The following is an 18,312-nucleotide window of genomic DNA, read 5'->3' on the forward strand; positions in this document are numbered from 1 at the left end:
CTGACTGTGATGGACCTTCGCTAAAACATATTTGTCTTCTACCTAGATATCTTGGGACCTGAACATGCAAAGACAGATAAAGACAGTTACAAAGTCAGCCTTCTATCACCTGAAGAACATTTCTATAATTTAAAGACTTATGTCCCAGCAAGATCTTGAGAAACTCATCCATGGATTTATCTTTAGTCAAACTGATTACTGCAACAGCTGCAGATTATTGCTGCTCGTGTTCTCATTAATACTTGACCTGTTGTCATCGTATCAACTTTCCAGACCTCTCTGGTCTTCTGGTTCTGGTCTACTCTGCATCTCCACAATCCGAACCAGACATGGAGAAGCAACATTCAGTTTTTATGCTACTCAAATCTGGAACAAACTTCCAGAAAACTGCAAAACAGCTGAAACACCGGTTTAGAACTCCGTTTGTTTAGGGTCTCATTTGATTAATAATAACTGGAACATTGATCAATATATTTGATGTATAGTTGATGATGATTATGCTTGATGATTTTGAAGATGGCATTTGACAAAATGTTTCATAATTAGTCATGATTAAAAACGATTGTATTATGTTTTTATCAAGTAAAGCACGGTTAAATGGTTTGTTGCTGAAATGTGTTTTGCAAATAAACTTGACTTGACTTGGGCGCAGGCTTACAGAACGGCTTTGGCAGCCAGGTTTTTAGCATTAGCGTCACTGTCATGTTGTTCCAGATAAGGATCTACTTCTTAGTCTGGTTGATTTCTTCCTGCACCTGAGGCTGAACCACATTGTTTTCAGCTTCTGAAGTTTTATCATTTTTTATTAGCAATGAAATTATTGCCATTGACGTTTTGTGCAGAGGGCTGAGGAGAGTTCTGTTCTCCAGCTGTCATCCAGCATATCCCGCTGCAACTGCTGAGTCAGAGTTTATATTGCTGAGAATATCGAGACATGCTAAATTACTCTGGTAGAGTCTACTTTTTGCCTACCGATCTACGTATCAGTGTATAAATGTGTGTGTGTTTGTGAGTGTGACTGGGTGAATGTGACTCTAGTGTAAAGCGCTTTGAGTGGTGAAAATGACTGGAAAAGCGCTATATAAGTTCAGTCCAGTTTACCATTTACTTATAAAAGTACAGAAATGGAACAGTTTGACAGAAATAAAAAGATATTTTAAAACCAGCAAGTGATTCTCAAAGCACTCATAGTGGAAAACCTGGTGTTGAAAAGGTGATCAGTGGAAGACTGATGCATCTCTGGGCTTCTGTATATTTACCCTACACATTTCTTATGATTCACTCTTAAATATTTATTGCTGACAGGTAGGAAAGCAGCTGATGTCTGAAGAAAAGCTTTGAAAAGTATCCAGAAAGCCCAAATAACTATTAAACAAACCGTTCTAACACTCCTGTGTTATTGTTTTATTTAATTTTATTTTAGTTTAGCTGTACAGTACTTTTCTTTCTCAAAATCCTGTGTTTGTTTTGTGATTTTGTGACTCTTCAAGCCTGGATAACAATAGAGAGACATTAAAGATTAAGTTTCAATCTTTAAAATGTTCATTTAAAGAGTTAGAGTACTAAAAATGTAATTATTTTTTCATTTTATACTCAAAAACTAAAAGTGGAGCTTCGCTGTCGAGCCTTCCTCACAACACTCCTCTTTTAAGGTTGTGCAGTAATATCCACAGGGACAGAGAGTCCCTCAAGGCAAACGCCTACTTCCCCGTCCTCTTGATGAATCATTGACATTAATGTGATATTTCAGATAGCTTACTACATAAATTAATATTTTTTTCTGACTTTAAAGCTGCATATCCTTTGTCCTGTTGCACAAATGCCCTTTCGCATAAAAGGAATTATGTTTTGTTGTCCTGAAGAAAGTTTTACTGCTTTTTGAAAGTATTCATATCACACTTCTTTATTACTGAAGAATGACAGAAAGCTGCTGTTGAAAGAAAGCCAATAGGAGTCCTATTGGCTCCTATAGGGCCTATTGGTCCTATAGCCCTATAAACACAAACAAACACACTTTGTGTTTCCTTTGTTTGAGGAAACACAAACAAAGTACTCTGGTCAGCTATAACAAATCAAACCATTTATGGCAATAAACTAACTTTGCACATCACCCTGAACATACTGTACACTTAATTACTGAGTTGGAAGCATCATACTGTGGAGTTGCTTTGCTTCTGCAAGGGACAGACATCAAAATTAAAGAGAAAATGGAGTCAGCTAAATGCAGGGGAAAACCTGCTGATGAAAGCTGTGTATGCTTTGGTGAAAACTTCATTCAGTGGATGCGGATCGCTGCTATAAAAGCAAATAGTGCAGATTCACTGGGCTGAATACAATACACTCTACACTTTTATTTGACTATTATTGTTTCTACTTTAAATGTAGGCGTCATATATGACCTGAACATATGTGAAGTTTTGACTTGTTACATTTATTTAGGGGTATAAGAGTTAAAAGGGACTTAATACAAATGCATACTAATATTTTCAGATTTTCATTGGCAAAATAATGTAAATCAAATCTTGTATCTCCTTGCATTTCACTAAATTATAGCTTTGTGTTGGACTATTACATGATATCTTAACAAAATGTGTTGAAGTCTGTAGTTTTAAAGTTCCACCCATCCATCCATTTTCTAACACCCTTGTCCCTAGTGGGGTTGGGAGGGAAGCTGGTGCCTATCTCCAGCTAACTTTCCGGGCGAGAAGTTTTAAAGTTAAAGTGGCAAAATGTAAAAAACAAATAAACTTACAGGGTTATGAATGCTCTTGCCTGGTACTGTAAGTAAAGGCAGTGACTTGTTTAAATTTATTTTACTTATAAACAAATAAGGTATAAGTTAGTGAATTTGAATTTAGTTTAAGTCATTGTCAGAGAAAGGTTAGTGTGCCAGTGAGCTATCAGTATTCGCTTCCTAATTTTAGGATGTTAGAAAACACAATAGCACAAGCTGACAGTATCTAATGTAAGTGAACAAAGCTCATGTTTCCTCATAGTGTTCTGATGATACATTTATACTGTGACTTCATGAAAAATGAAAGCTCAGATCCACTCTTGGTGCTGTGTGCTGTGATGCAGCCAGGCTGACAGTCGCTGGCGGCTTTGTGATGTTCAGCCACCGTTAATGAAAAGTGGAGCTCCCACCGCTCCTGGTCACAATATGCCCTCAAAGCTCTGTTGTTTTCTAGATTGATGTCAGAAACACAAATATAAAAAAAAAGCATATTGAACTAGAGAAATTGGGTAGAAATGGGTGAGTCGTCACACTAATAAACACGTTTCAGGTAGTAATTATTCACTGACATGTGGGAGGATGGAGGTTTGATGTGGGTCAGAGGCTGCAGATGTGGCTCATGTGGTGTTCTGACATGACGGCTATAAAATGTGATCTCGGTAGCTGCTATGTCACTTATCTGACATATGGGAGAGAAATATGACAGCATTAGTTACATTTTGACTCTGACCAGCAATATTTCTTTATTCGCTGACTCTTTCATGGTCTTTGAAATTAATTTCAGACTTTTGAAATGTAAAACATACATTTAAAAAAAACATTGATAGTAAAACATTGTTTTCTATAATATTGATGCAGTCATCCATTTTGAACACCTGTATATTAAAATACACAGACGTGTATGCGATCTTTACTGTATTTTTCTTTTCAAGTTTGAATTTGGCTTTGTTGCACATTATTACCCCATATTGTTTATTTATAATAAATAAGTGAGCATGGAATGCAGTATTTTAGCCCAGTCTGTGCTTATGACCTTTGTAAATTCGTGAATGCCAACTTTAAGTGTTGTTTCCAAACCTCATATGTTCATATGACATTTTTTATATATGAAAAGTATATAGTCTACTTATTTAGTCTACTTGTGTCTTTAATAAAATTGATGATGATTATGAAATCTCTTTCTACACGGTCACCTCCTTAAATGTACTCAGCTTCTTTTTTTTTATTTATTTCTCAAATGTCACCTTAGGTAGCAACCAAACAGTCCTTGACCTCACTGATTAAAGCTGGAAACTGTTGTCATTAGCCACAATCATGTAGGAGAAGCCTGATTATCTCATCAGCGCCACCCTGAGTGTGAATACAGTGGGCTTTGTTTAATTTGATAGCTAACTGACACAGCAATATCCAAGTGGTCATCAAAATTCAACCACCAACAGCTTGCTCCTGAGAGAGAACTTTAAGTTTATCCACATTACTCATTTTGGCTTTTCTATGCAATGGTTCTGATTTTAAGTAAAGCTTCAAAGTGTTTAACACCATAAAAAACATAACACTGTGTTCTCATTGGGTCAAAAAAGGTGATAAGAAAACAATATCAGCAGCCAGCTTCAAGTTTTTCTGGTGGGTTTTATTCTTTAACATCTTTGTTTTCTGACGTCCCTCCCATGTATCTAAAATCTTACTAGAATTGGCAACACATCTGCACTTCATTAGACCAAACCAAACCACAAAATCTAAACAAAGAAACAGGAATCAGGATATTAATCTAGTTTACAATTTCATCTGCATAACTAAATGGTCTGCAAAATTAATAATTTAATGTGTCGAAATTCAAAAGGTTACATGAAAGAAACCAAACAGTACAATAAAAAAAAGAAAACCCTCCATTTGGCTGCACACAGTGATGCAATCAGTGACATCATGCAATCATTTAAACAGGAAATGCTGGGCCGGCCCCTCCCATTCACCTGCTCTGGCTGTAGCATCTAATGGGTCAAACAATGGTGAGTATAAAAGAAACAAACAAATAATTAGACTAGACAATTTCAGACCCAGAAATTAGAGTTGGTAATTGTTTTCTTGAGAAATTATGTCTTTATTTTGGAGTTACCAATCTCATAATTTAGAAGAGCTACACATCTGACTACACAGACACCTCTATTAAAGACCTTGTTGTCAGTTTCATTTTAGTTATACAAACTTAAAACTTTCATTTACATAACATACACACAGCTCTAAATTATTTTAAAACTTTATCAGACATTTAAGATATTTTTCTAACATTGCTAAGCATTTTGAAGGGATTTGTCTGTTACATGAAAATTGTAATTTTGCAAGCAAGCAAACTTGTCTTTGTGCATGTGTGGCATAACGTTAGTTGAAAGCATTGTCATTGTTATCCGACTGAAATATCGCAATCAGCAGCTCAAAACAAGTGATTCAGAGTTATTTTGTGACATGGGTGGACACTGCCTGGGTATGACAGAGTGTGAGTCAGGAGCTTGCTACTGCCGAATCAAACATGCCTCTGGGCTTTGCTTTAAACAGACTGAGGACGGACGCAGCTCTGCTGGAAAGGTCAAAACAGGTCACAGGCCGTGGACACAGTGGGAACACAATCCAGTGACATTTACACTCTCTCTAACCCTCACATTTTATGCAGTAGCTTGTGCAAGTGTCCATCTTGTGAGGCAGATCTCTGCACTACTTCAGTGTTTATGTTACTCTGTATAGACTTTCTTTGTTTTATAACTCGGGTCAACTTAAACTCTGAAATTATTATTTTTTTAATTCAGCATAGGTCATTCTTTTAATCCAGAGACCAAAGGAAGTATCTTTGTGTAAAATCTGCACTGACCATTTGAGGCAAAAGCACTTTACAACACATTTGAGTGTCCTCAGACAAATGGAAGAAGATCTGAGCATGTCAAGAAAGTTCAAAGAGGTTCAAGTTTCTTCTAAAAATAACAGATCTTGCGACCTTCCAACTACAGGTCTGTTTCCTTGTACACCACTGAGTAGCACAGACCTGCTCAACCTGGATGGAAATGTCACAACACCTCTGAAAATATCCAGCTGGGATTGGACTGGACTTCTGGATCAAAGCTAAAACTTTGCTGTGAGTTGTCTTCTGACGTCAACATTGAAGCTCTAATGACAAGTCGAAGTGAACTTTCCATGTGGTGACGTTACTGCATGAAACTGGAGACTTTAACAGGAAGTTTCAGCTGCAGCTCCCAGGCTTCTCCGCAGTGTAAAGGTAAGGACTTTATAATATCCATACCCTTCAAAATCGAATGTTACTGGGAATAAAACTATTTAATCACAATTTAATCATATATAGTCACAAAGCAAAACAATTATTAGTGAATGGTAAGAAATAGTCAAATAGCTGCTGCATGCTTTTTGTAAAATTAACCCAACTTACATTAGATGTAGTTTGTCTCCTGAAGATCAACATCCTTTGGTCAGTTTTAGTATTTTTTTGTTTGCTTCTTTGCTATTTAGCTGTACAACAAAATGCAAAGCCCTAATCGAGCTTCCATAAACTTGTATCCAATGACATCACAAAAGGGGAAAATAATTAATTAAAATTTTTTTTTAGTCTATCCATTTGTACTACGCTTTCTTTTATTTTTTTTATGTTTCTAATTCCACTTCTCCTTCACCAATAGTTAACACCTACAGTGTTAACTATTTTCAGCCTGACTTGTGTGCCTCTTGTGATTTCTTTACCAGTCTGCTTTTTAAAATCATTGCATTTTGTGAAATTTCACAGTGGAAATTCAGACTTTATGACCCACTGTGTCAGTGTAAATTGGTTTTGGAAAAATACACCAATGGAAAGTTAACTGACAGTTAACATACATTACTTAGCCACTATTGCTATGGGATATTAAGATGGCAACCTAAGATAAGATGCAATTCAACACAAGTGTTGGCTGTTCACATAAGCAAACATTAAGAGTAAGTACAGGTGGAAGTGAATGTGAATAAACTGATACACATATTTACAGATTGACACCCTCCATGATAAGTACAAACCATAAATGATGCTGGCTATTAATAGTGATGTATCCAAGCATATTAATGGAAAGTTGATTGGGAGAAGCAACATGGATTAACCACACTCTGGAGAGGAAAAAGCTGGGGGAGATTTATAAAGCCTGGTGTCAGCGGTTCGAGAGCAGCAACAAGACGTGTCCCGGACATGGATCTCATTCCTTGTGTGTGACACTCGTGAACCAGAGACGATCTCAGAAGCCATCTGCTGGTTTTGTTTGTATTTTATTAAGTCTGTGGTCCGAGCAGCTGTCTACCAGAAAACTTTAGCTCGCCTCATTCTTCCCTCTGCGGACGAGCTTTATGGAGGCACAGATTTCATTTTCCAGCATTGCTTGGCACCGGCCTACATTTCCAAAACCATCATTACCAAGTTTAATGACTCGGTTATTGCTGTGCTTTGCTGGCCGGCAAATTTGCTTGGCCTAAATCCCACAGAGCATGTATGGAGTATAGTCAAGAGGAACACGACAGACACCAGGACAAACAATGCATATAAGCCAAAGGCTGATATTAAAGTAAAATGGGCTTCAGAACTCCCAATTACCTTTAGGCCACAACATTTTGGTGCAATAAATCACAAAAAGAAAGCCCTGAGGGCATATATTATATGGCATAGATAATATACTGGAAGCCTGATATTTCTGTATTGCAGTCATGTTTGCAAATTCTTTTTAATTAAAAGCTTCAACTGTGCATGTAATAAATCTATATAAGACATGAGCTTGTTGAGCTTAAATTGCACAAAGTGATACCTTTTTGCTTTAATTTACTGAGATGCAGCTACTTGGGCCCGATTTCCAAACTTTAGGCACCTGGCAGGTCACACAGGTTTTACAGTATGAACTGGTAACACTATCTCATAAATCACAGTTCTTAAATTATTTATCTTCTGTTTTTGCGTTATATTAGTCAGAGCCACTGCTTCGCATTGTAAGTTATGCCTTTAATAAAGCCAGTGTTTGGAGAATGCGCAGCCTGGATGTGAATGGGAAAACGCAATGCTCCGCCACTGAGGCGACTGAATGAGAGCAACAGCAAGATGGTGCGCGCCATGCAGCAGCAGCAGCAGCAGCAGCAGCTCAACCCCCTGCTGTAATTCTTCACCGCATCGACAGCACGGCTCACACACACCGCTTTTATGGATGGGACAGCTCGTTTACATCCCAGCAGTGATACTGAGGTCCAAAAACCAACGTCCGTTGCGTGAATCGGCGCAGAAACGGGCGGAGCGCTCTCACTTTGTGTATCCTGTTGATTGTGCCTGCTGAGCGATCAGAAGAGCAGGGCAGAGACAAAACAAAGAGGCAGACGCCAAAAACAAAAAGCTGGTGGCAGGAGCTGCGCTGGATGGCATTCCTCTCTGGGTTTGTTAGGTGGTGTGCTTCACTGTTTTGACTTCAGAACCTCTTGGGGGGAGAGAAAGGCTGCGCTCCATTTCGCAGCTTTTTTTTTCTTCTTTTCTTTTTATCTGCTCTGGTCCTTTGTCACAGTAGAGTAGGTCGTGATTTTCTTTTTTCTTTTTTGGTACATAACAGGATTCATGGTGGGAGCGCTTCCTTTCATCAATGTGCATTGATGTAGCAGAAAAAGTGGAGGAGATAAGGTAGGCACGGAGATGCTCACAGTCCTGGTTCCGGATGTTTAATGAAACTGTGCTACTCCTTTTGTCTTGTTACATGTGAGTGTGTGCAGAGGACAGCAAGAGTTGGATGTTTTCATTGATACCTAATTGAACTGAATTGGGTTGCACCCCCCACTGTCCTTTGTTAGGCTTCATGATGTGTCTGTCACCAAACGCTGCTCTTCTCTTGTGGAAAATAAAACAATAATGTGACTCTCATCGGCATTTCTCTCCTCACAGAACCCTTATCTCTGGGAAGGATTTCACTGAGGACGGTCAGCAAATAGGGGGATTTCGATTTTTACCTAAATCGGGAATTACACATCCAAACTGGGATCTATGAGCGGAAAAGTGGCGAAGGCTAAAGAAGACAAGGATGCTTCCAAGGGTAAGAGACGAGCCTTGCCTTGCACGGACTCCTTTCATCCCTGAAGGGGAACATGCACCAATTATTTCCCCCTGCATGATCAAATCCCCCTCTGAGGTTGTAGAGCAGCCACTGGATGGGGAACCATGCCCAGCATGATGCATTCGGGTCGCGAGAGCAATGCATTTGCTTCTGTAGGCCTACATGCTGCACACTAGTTTTAGATCACATGCTTCAATTGTATTCACAAACGTGGGCAATTTGGACAATACATCCTTCTATGGACCTGGCTGCCTTCTCATTGAATAGAAACCCACATCTACAGTAATGTTTCCAACGCTGGGATGGTAATTATTTCATCCTGTTGTGTTACTGGCATCCTGTTGAAAGGTCCTTTTGTGTTTCTCGCTCGCGCCGTCATTGCAGCGCGTGAGATCTCGTAGCCTGAACCTGTGATCTGTGACGCAACATATCTATATTTAATATTAATAATAATAATAATAATAATAATAATAATAATAAAAGTGTTTTTACATTGCCACAGAGACAAGGTTGTCAGAGAAACATGGCAGGACTAATTAGTGTACCCGTTTCATCCACGCCGTGTATTTGCGCGACTCTTACCGTCTGTTGCACCTTTTCTGTTTTCTTTTAAACACACGATACTTATAAAATATATATGTATACGGCGATAATTATTTTTAAGATGACATACCTTTATTTCCCAGAACTTTAAAGCGATACTGTAAGGTGTTAAACGTCACCGATAAGTATTTAGATGCTTATGGAAAATTAGTAAATTAGTTTTTGTTTTTAAAGTGCAATGTAATAAAGCAACATTAGTAATGTGGCACCGGAGCAAGCGCTGTTTATTTACAATACATAGAAATATAAGTGGATCTCCTTTTGTCACGTTCTGGATCAGTTTAAGGTGTTCAAACAAATCAATAACCCAAGTGGCTTAAATTGGCAGCACAGCTAAGATATTCATGTTACTTGTTGTTATTATTATGAAGGCTATAATTCACAAATAGCTACAGTGTAAGCCAGATGGTTACATACACATTATAAAAATTATATATTTTTTTCACTATCTGATGTTAAATTAAGAGTAAATTTTGGCTGATTTAGGTCAGTTGGTTATTTCTAATGGTTAAATGACAGAAAATGAAGCAGATTGTTTTTTTTTACTTCAATTTCAAATGTTTGCATACACCAAACATAATATTCAATTTTGGCTATCCGGTTGAGGACGCTATGGCTGTGCAGGCTTCTGATAGTTTAATTCACACAATTTGTGAAAACTGGAGGCAGAGGTATTAATGTAAAGCAGATCTAAAACACTCTTCTTTGTTGTGTGACGTCATGGTTCATCCTTTCAGATGCAAATGGTGCCACATTCATCTGAGCAAACAATTATATGCAAGTTTAAATAAACTTTCAGAAAGAGGAGAGGTTGTTTTGTCTTGTGACTCAACCCCAGATGCAAGGCAGAAAAACTTGAGATTCTGGCTGAAGGTGTTAAATGAGCATCATTAGCCGCAGTCAAACAAGTCCACTGACTGAAAAACCACTGAGAGGAATAGATAATTTATTAAAAAGCATATAAAAAAGTAGAGTACACTTTTCAAATTAACTTGGCAATAAAGAGCTTCATTTTAGGAAATTTGTAAAAAAAAAGAAAAAAGATTAGCATTCTCTTCCTCTTTACAGTTGCATGCAAAATGTGGTGATGCAAGATGTGAAGGATGAGCAAATAAGAGGTTTATGGATGATGGACGGTGACAAAAGAAGACAGATGATCTGTGGCGACCACAAAACGAACAAGAAGAAAAACATTTTTTTAACACTCATTTATTCGCACAATTATACCATGAAAACAACAACATGTTAATGCTCACAGCAACTTTAAATTATCAACATCTGTAACTCTACAAAGTATGTCACCTTCCGTCCTTAAATCTAGCCAAACTTTGACTGACTGAGTGAAAATTAAACTCCAGAAAAAGAAGAAGTTTGAGATAAACTAAGGTACGGACAGTTTTTCAAGGTATAGCATTTCCTAAAAGATACCAAATGAAAGGTAAAAGCTGAGTTTCCCTACTGTTTTCTAAATTTAGAAAAAAGCCCTTAGCTTTCACCCCAGTCATCACTGACATGATCACGCCGGTGAAAGCTGCCCTTCATCATGGACTTGAATGGCACACAAGCAGGGACTTGCATGGAGAAAACCACTCCTGACCCTGCCAATGTTGGCAACCACCCGGCCTGCGAATTATTTCAGAGAAACAGTCCATTAAGCCAGAAGCACCTGCCATCTCCGTGGCAGTTTTTCTGGAAGCTCTTGGCCTACACTGGTTTCTAAATCTCCCACTCTTTCATAGCAGAAGAAACATTCAAAACATTTATCACTCACTAGCTGCTAAAATTACCCTCAAATCTCTACCATCATTGTTGTTTAAATAATAGATTAACTTTCTAATGAATCTTGTATGCAGTTATTAAAGCCAGTAACTGATTTGCCATAATTCACATTGACAGTCAGTCTCATAGTCCATCTTAGTTTCCGCAGAACTTGGCAGAAGAATAAGTGAGTGGTTTTAGATTCTGTAATAAAAATGTTATTAAATATATCAGCAGGAACTCATGATCATCTCATTATGTTTCTGTATGATTTTACATATTCTGGACACAGGAAACTAAATCAGAAAACCTTCACAGTTCTTTTGCTTCAACTATAATAATACTCAAGTCATCCGCTTTGTTTATAACCTTTATTTAACCACACTTGTACAAGAATTTGGGCTATCCAACAGCAAAACAAGATAAAAACAAGATAACTTCAACCTTTAAAACATTTTAAATACATTATACTTTAATAAAACAAATTACATAAAACATCTACAGCTAGAAGTTTTTGTGTCCTTGTCATTCAAGAGAGCTTTAAAACTGTTCAGTGAAACCATCTCTTCAGTCTTTAGATCCTTCTGTAATTGGTTTCAGTAATGAAGAGCAGCATATTTAAAAGCTTTCTTTCCCAGTTCTGTCCTGGTCTTTGGTTAACAAAGAAATAATATCCTGGTAACAAAGACTGGAACCACTTGAACTTTTCCTCAGTAACTATTTTCTCAGTAGTGGTTCCAGTAATAATCATATCAAAAAGACATACCAATGTTTTAAGTTTTAAGTTTTGTGACAAATATGTCTCTTCACCTCTCAGAAAATTTACTGCCTATCTTCTGCAGTCCATGTGAAAGGAGGAAGCTGAAACCTGGCGGGGTAGAGGGGGATGTTGTGAATCTGGGCTGCGGTATCAACATCAGTGAATCATGTTGTGTTAGTTTTCTCTGTCCTTGTGAAGGTAAGCTGTGCAGACAAAGTGATGTGTCAAAGTGAACAGGACGTACACACTCTAAGCTTCATGTCTCTTCTCGCTCAGAACCCACAGATAGATAACTTCTATATATGCAATTTAACAGTTTTGCACTGAAGCATCTTGCATCAGTTATGCAGGAATTTTCACTCTGCTTGTCCTCACTGTAGTCTCATATCACAAAAGATCAAGCCTATCCCGATTTATGAACTCTTTTTAAACCTTTGCTCACGAAGATAAGATCAGGGGATAAGATCAGCTTCACATGTAAGTATCAGCAGATCACAATCCCCCAAAATTAAGGAAATCGGCGCCCAGAAATCAACTGGTCAATAAATCAGTTGGCCAATAAATATATCCTATTATACATGTATATAATGTAAACAGCAATGCCAGAGATGCAATAAGTTTATGGTAGGTATGTGAATAATCTAATGATCGGACTGCTGATTGCAGCCAATCCACATGGTTAGCAGAACTAGAGGGCCCCATAACCAAATTTTGCTTAGGGCCCCATGGAGGCTTGGGCCGGCCTTGCTTCTGTGCAAATAATTTTCTCTGCTTTTCGGTCATTCTACTCCAGCCTCATCCCTGTGCAGCGTGCTGATATACTCCCCTCCTGGGCTTCAAGTGTCAGCCAGCCGATTCACTGCTGCCCCAAACTGCAGATATGAGTAAAGCACGGGGCATAAGTCTCGCATATTTGCTGGCAGATTAATTCAGTGTAAGAAAAGTCATTGAATCAATGGATGCCCAGAGAGAAGTTTGTAGCTGCTTCATTAATCACAATGGCGGCAGCTCTGCCCCCCGCAACACTGACACCTGCTCTAATCTCATCAGCAGAACTGCACACAGTGTCATTAGGACCCTGGTTTGCTCTTTGAGGAGATACCGTGAGTAGCCTGTGGTCAAAGGAAGATCAGCTGGTAATAATTAAGAGAAGATTTAACGGTATAATCATTAAGACACAGGATTAGATGTCAGCACCTGAACTGAGAGGTTTTATTTAACTCTAAGGTCTTGCAAAGAGTTTAAAATGTAGTTCTTGCAGCCCTGAATGTGGAAGTTTCTTGAAGTTTTGATGCTTTGTTATGTTTCAACGTCAAACTTAAAAGAATTTTATTTGGGATGATACGTGATTGATCAATGCTACGCTGTGCATATGCAAAGACACAAAGTGTTATCAAGTATTTTTGTCTAGTTTTTAGTGTTTCTAGTATCTTTGTACACTTGAAATTGTACACAAATAACTTAAAAGTAACTTTTCATCAAGAAATAGGAGCTTGTTTTAGGTTAATTAGAAAATATGCTGAGGTTTTAATGTGGCAAAACCCAGTGGAGTATGGATAGTTTTGCAAGGCACTATATATTCCATAGTATATTTGTGGTTTTGTAAATTGCTCCAATCATATTTGAAAACATTTTTGTAAGATGTTCACTCATGCATGTGGCACATTTTCTTTCCTTCATTTATCTTTTTTATGCACTGGTTAATCCTGTTTAGCATCAGTGGAGGGGAGCATCTCTAGAGTCTGTTTGTAGCTGAGAAGAAGCTCAGTAAATTCTGGACAGTCAATTAGTGTTCTTGTCACTTAGCAGTTTCAGAAACTACAAATAAATTAGGATAATTTAATTGTCTCACCAAGCTATTATGTTACTTTGTGTAAGGATTTACTGTCAGGAATGGTTACACAAATTATAACAAGATATGTTTACAGATCAGTGTTTGTTCTGTTCCATTTCATGAGGTTTGCCGGATTTAGCCGGTGTGTTTGGAAAGGATGTGATGTATTTCCGGCGACAGAGCGGTGAAATTGTTCCCTGTCAGATTCCTTCCTGGTACTGACGCAGATCTGATGATCATGCCTGGAGGAAACCGTCTCTGAATGGCGTCAGGGATCCGCCACGCTTCATCTCTCAGTTGTGTGCTGATTGCTTTGAGACTGAGGACCCATCTCTGTCAGTGACCCAGCATGGCCTTAGATCAGTGTGTTGTAGTTCCAGTTTTTGGTTTGTTGGGATGATCCACAACATCTTCTGATAAAGCACAGTTCTTTATTGCATAATGATAAGTTCTTGGATTAGAAATGGTTCGTTTTCTGTCTGACGTCATCATTGCCGAAGTGTTCCCTCCATAAAAGCTCAAATGCATTAGTCAGCTTAATAATCCACAAAGCTGCATGGCTTCTGAGGTGAAAGGCTTTGTGAGTTGTCCTCAATTGAGATTTCAACACACTTCCTGTAGATGTTAATTTGTAGGAGCCAAAGAACAGCATTTTAATTATTTCTAGTTATTCCTTCAAGCTTTTTTCTGTTAAATGTCTTCATTATCTTCAACATCTCCATCTTTACTTATTTTCTAATCTTAATAACTAAAAATAAAGGAAAGAGGTCAAGAGTTAACAAAAAATAGGCTATTTAATAGATCTAGTAATATCATAGCAACAAATGTATTCCTATGTTTTTCTGATCAGGTGAAGAAAGCCTTCCTCTTTCCTAAATGTTCATCAGTGATTTTTTTACCTTTGAGAGGTGAAGGGAACTTTTAAACTTACCTTAAAGCTGCATTATGTAACTTTTAAAATATGTTTGTCTCTTAAAACTCTCACCATGCTGTGACAGTATAACATGAAACAAATAATCTGTGAAAAAATTGAGCTCCTGCGCCTCCTCCCTGTGGTTTATTTATGCTATATGCATAAATGAACTGCTCCCAGTCAGCAACAACCAACAGGAGCCAGGGGAAGTGTCTTAGTGCTGACAGTCACGCTCATGTATGTGCTCCAGCTGTGATAACGGCAGAGAAACAACTTCTCGCAACATGACAACTGTTCACCCACTGTCATCAGCGGCCATGCTAACTAGCCTGTGCTATGGCTGCAGGCTCTGTTGTGAGGATGGAGCTGCACTGCTCAAGAGAGCAAAGGGAAGGGTGTGACCAGAAACATTTATAGTCAGAATCTTTCACTTGTGCTGTGATATTTTCAGATAACACCAGACAATAACAGTAACAATTCCTAGAGTCCTGGTGCTTTGAGAACCAGTGCTGCCTTTGTTCTGGAAAAGACAGTTGAGCAAAGTTTAAATCTGCTGTATTTGTGTTGTGTTACACAGGGAAGAAATTGAAATAAATGTTGAGCTGCAGATGTGTCAAAAATAACCTTTATGAAAAATCATACTTTTTCCTACAAACTGGTTTTTTATTACATTAGATTATTTTAGTTTTAATCAGTATTAAACACTAGATCTACCCAAATGATTGCGTGTTGAGCTTTTCTGCTTCAGATTGATCAGAGGTCATTGAGGTTAATCAAAGATGATTATAATGATCTAATTATTTACCTGAATTAATTCATTATAATAATTGTGGATCCAAACTAAAAACATACAGTGGGATTTGCTGATACCTGTACGCTTTGGATTACTGCAATTTACTTTCAGATATGCACTTCAGAATATAATCTCATCTAACTATAATCCTCCATAATTGTGGTTACATGTGTCAAACTGGCAGATAACAATAAATTATGTTAATCCTCAAGGTCAGTATTGTGAACTGTGTGGCGGACTGATTTGCTCCCTGTTCTACGATGGTACAAAGCAAATTAAGGTTACAGGTGCATTGCAGATTAGAGTTTTTGTAAAGGTGAAAAGTTCAAGCATTTCTATACTCAACCAAAAATATCGGCAGAAAAATGGTTTTTAAACTACTCCCTATCTGCTGCAGTGAATAATTGTTTTGGCATTTTCTTTTAACTCAAAGTTTTAAACAGACAAACTGTAGTATTACTGAAAACACTTGTAATAACTTTTTTAGGTGTGCAGCAAGCAAACTGTATTTATCAATGTTGTACTGAACTGACTTCAAATCATGTTACGTACTTTGATGCTAAAATCAGCCATAAAATCAACTGTCTCTTCAGGATTTTGTGACGGTCTTCTGGGCTATGAAAAATGAAATTCCCTGAATTATAGATATGCAAATGCTTCCTGTGGAACAGGGCTCCAAGCTGGTGAGAAGCATGTACAACTCCAAATTGTGCATCTGGTTTCATGGACGGAAGCTGTAAATTCTCAAGGCTGCAGGTGAAATAGAAAATGCATCTGTAAGACTGTGAAAAAAGTGTTGCTTATATTTAGTAAGGTTTTGTTTTTAGTAGGAAAAGGAAAATAAGTAAAGGTGGAGAAACCACATGTTGTGCATTACAGTGCTTATTAAACTTTACCATTACCTAAAAACAACTTCAGATTTCAGAGTCACAGTGTGATGATCAGCTCAGAGTGACTGCAGTTCTGGCTGCACTTGTGAAGATATACAGTACACACATATAACTTTTTCAGGGTAACATTTTGCATAAAATTGCACATTGATAGTGGACTACATTAGTGCTGAAAACTTTTGTGACTTTGCCACTTGCATTTTCAGACTGTAAGCTAACTAAAATATTGATTATGTCATCTCATGCACTGCACAGTTAAGTTTATGGTGCATGCGCAGAAACCTCCCATATTCCTGGTAAAATTCTGCAGATTGTAAGGCACACCCAGATGCAGATCTGATACATGTGGGAGTATCGCTTTGCTGAGATGGTCTAGAAAGTAGCAGAAAAAATCCTGACTAAAATTATTATTATCACAACTTCACTCACAGTTAAATCACATTTACCAATTTTTTGCAATTCAAAATGTCTTGAATGTCAAAGTGGGAAAATGCCCCAACGTTTTCTACTGTATTTGACACATAAACTGAAACTCGTCTTCTTGCTGCAGTTGGAACCAGAGTTTTAAAGTATTGTATGGATGAAAAAATAGTTACCATAAAAGTCTTAAGTCAGTTTCAGTCCTTCATGGCTCGATGTCCAACAGTTGCTTGAAGTTTGTCAAGATTTGAAAGGTTATTAAGGTGGGGTAAGAAAAAGAAAACTATTGGCAATAAGTAAGATATCTGGCTGGAACAGAACAGGCCTGGGAGTCTGGCCGGCAGGCCTCTGTGGTGAAGATGATCGGGCTAAATGATGGCCCGGGGATGTAAGTAAAGAGCAGATTGCTTCCTTCCAGTTTTCTAACCTCTTCTAACCTTAAGGCATGATTTCAAAAGCCTTCTGAATTCACAGATGTTCTTTTAAAACAGGCTATTAAAAGCAGATTTTGATGTAAAGCGAAAGTATAAGATGATTGATGTTCAACATTAATTCCTGACCTTTCCTGATGCAGTGAGGAAGGTGTAAAAAACCTAAAAGGTGAAAAAGCTCTATTCTGACCTGAAAGGAGATGCAACCAAATGTTGCATCTGATCTTACTGGCTTAAATCTTGACAACATTGTGTTCTCTGTATCAGCAGGCACACCGTGCTCTCTCAAAACGTGCAGTGAGTAGTTAACAGGATTATCCGCTTCCTGGTCTTCTCCAGTCCTGCAGCTGATTTCACAAGCAGGTTACAGGTGGCGCATCACTTCAGTTTGCATCAATGTTTCATCTAACAAGAGCACTGTACCTATAAAAAGAAACTTCACAGCCCTGGAAAACAGGATCCTGAACTGACCTGATGGACTATTAGATAAATTTGATTTTAAAATTAAAACAGTGAAAATGTTATGAAATTAGATCTATTTGTAAATTAATCCAGTTAAAATTGTCCAAACGCTGGATGTGTGATATTTAAATTGTGTTTGCTACATTGGAAAAATAAGCAGTCTAAATCTAAGCTGTGTAGAAACTGTAACATACTGTAATTTCATGTTGGTATGACACACATCAGCTTGAACACAGATTTACACTGTGGACTTAGACATTGTGTGCATTAAAATAAATGTTAATTAAATATTAATTAGCTAAACATCTTTTTTCTCATTCCCTCAGTGGTCAGAACAAATTTAAGTCATTGTTGCAGAAAAACATTTATTTATTCAGGTTCATAAAAAAACACTAACAGCTTTTCTCAGAGAATTTGTTAATGGGCTGAAGCTTTGCCTTTTAAAGTTGTTCATGGATGTTGATGGAAACTGGAGGTGTTAAAATAGGGAAGCAGTTTGCTTATTAATTAAAGTCTGACTGACTGTGCTGAAGTCACCCCGCTGTGACTCTGCACTCCAGACGATAAACATACTACGGATACTGCTGTAACATCTCTAAGTAAATTGATCTCTTGG

The 18,312-nt window shown here is 37.8% G+C and overlaps 1 protein-coding gene across 5 annotated transcripts in view; it reads left to right on the top strand.

Moving 5' to 3' along the window:
- The first annotated feature begins 4,674 nt into the window (after positions 1-4,674).
- The window catches only part of fgf13a (fibroblast growth factor 13a), a 102,691-nt gene continuing 89,053 nt past the window's right edge, over positions 4,675-18,312 (top strand). The window contains exons 1-4 of one of the 5 annotated variants that reach the window (XM_028009390.1): positions 4,675-4,740; positions 5,731-5,996; positions 8,338-8,405; positions 8,664-8,811. In XM_028009390.1, coding sequence (XP_027865191.1) covers positions 8,763-8,811 — 49 coding nt within the window. In that variant the 5' untranslated portion in view covers positions 4,675-4,740; positions 5,731-5,996; positions 8,338-8,405; positions 8,664-8,762. Of the gene's footprint in view, positions 4,741-5,730; positions 5,997-7,797; positions 8,406-8,663; positions 8,812-18,312 lie in introns of those variants that run through there. The other 4 variants (XM_028009392.1, XM_028009389.1, XM_028009391.1 and 1 more) reach the window with 4 other exon arrangements.

The sequence above is a fragment of the Xiphophorus couchianus genome, chromosome 23, assembly GCF_001444195.1.
Source record: "Xiphophorus couchianus chromosome 23, X_couchianus-1.0, whole genome shotgun sequence".
Taxonomy (NCBI): domain Eukaryota; kingdom Metazoa; phylum Chordata; class Actinopteri; order Cyprinodontiformes; family Poeciliidae; genus Xiphophorus; species Xiphophorus couchianus.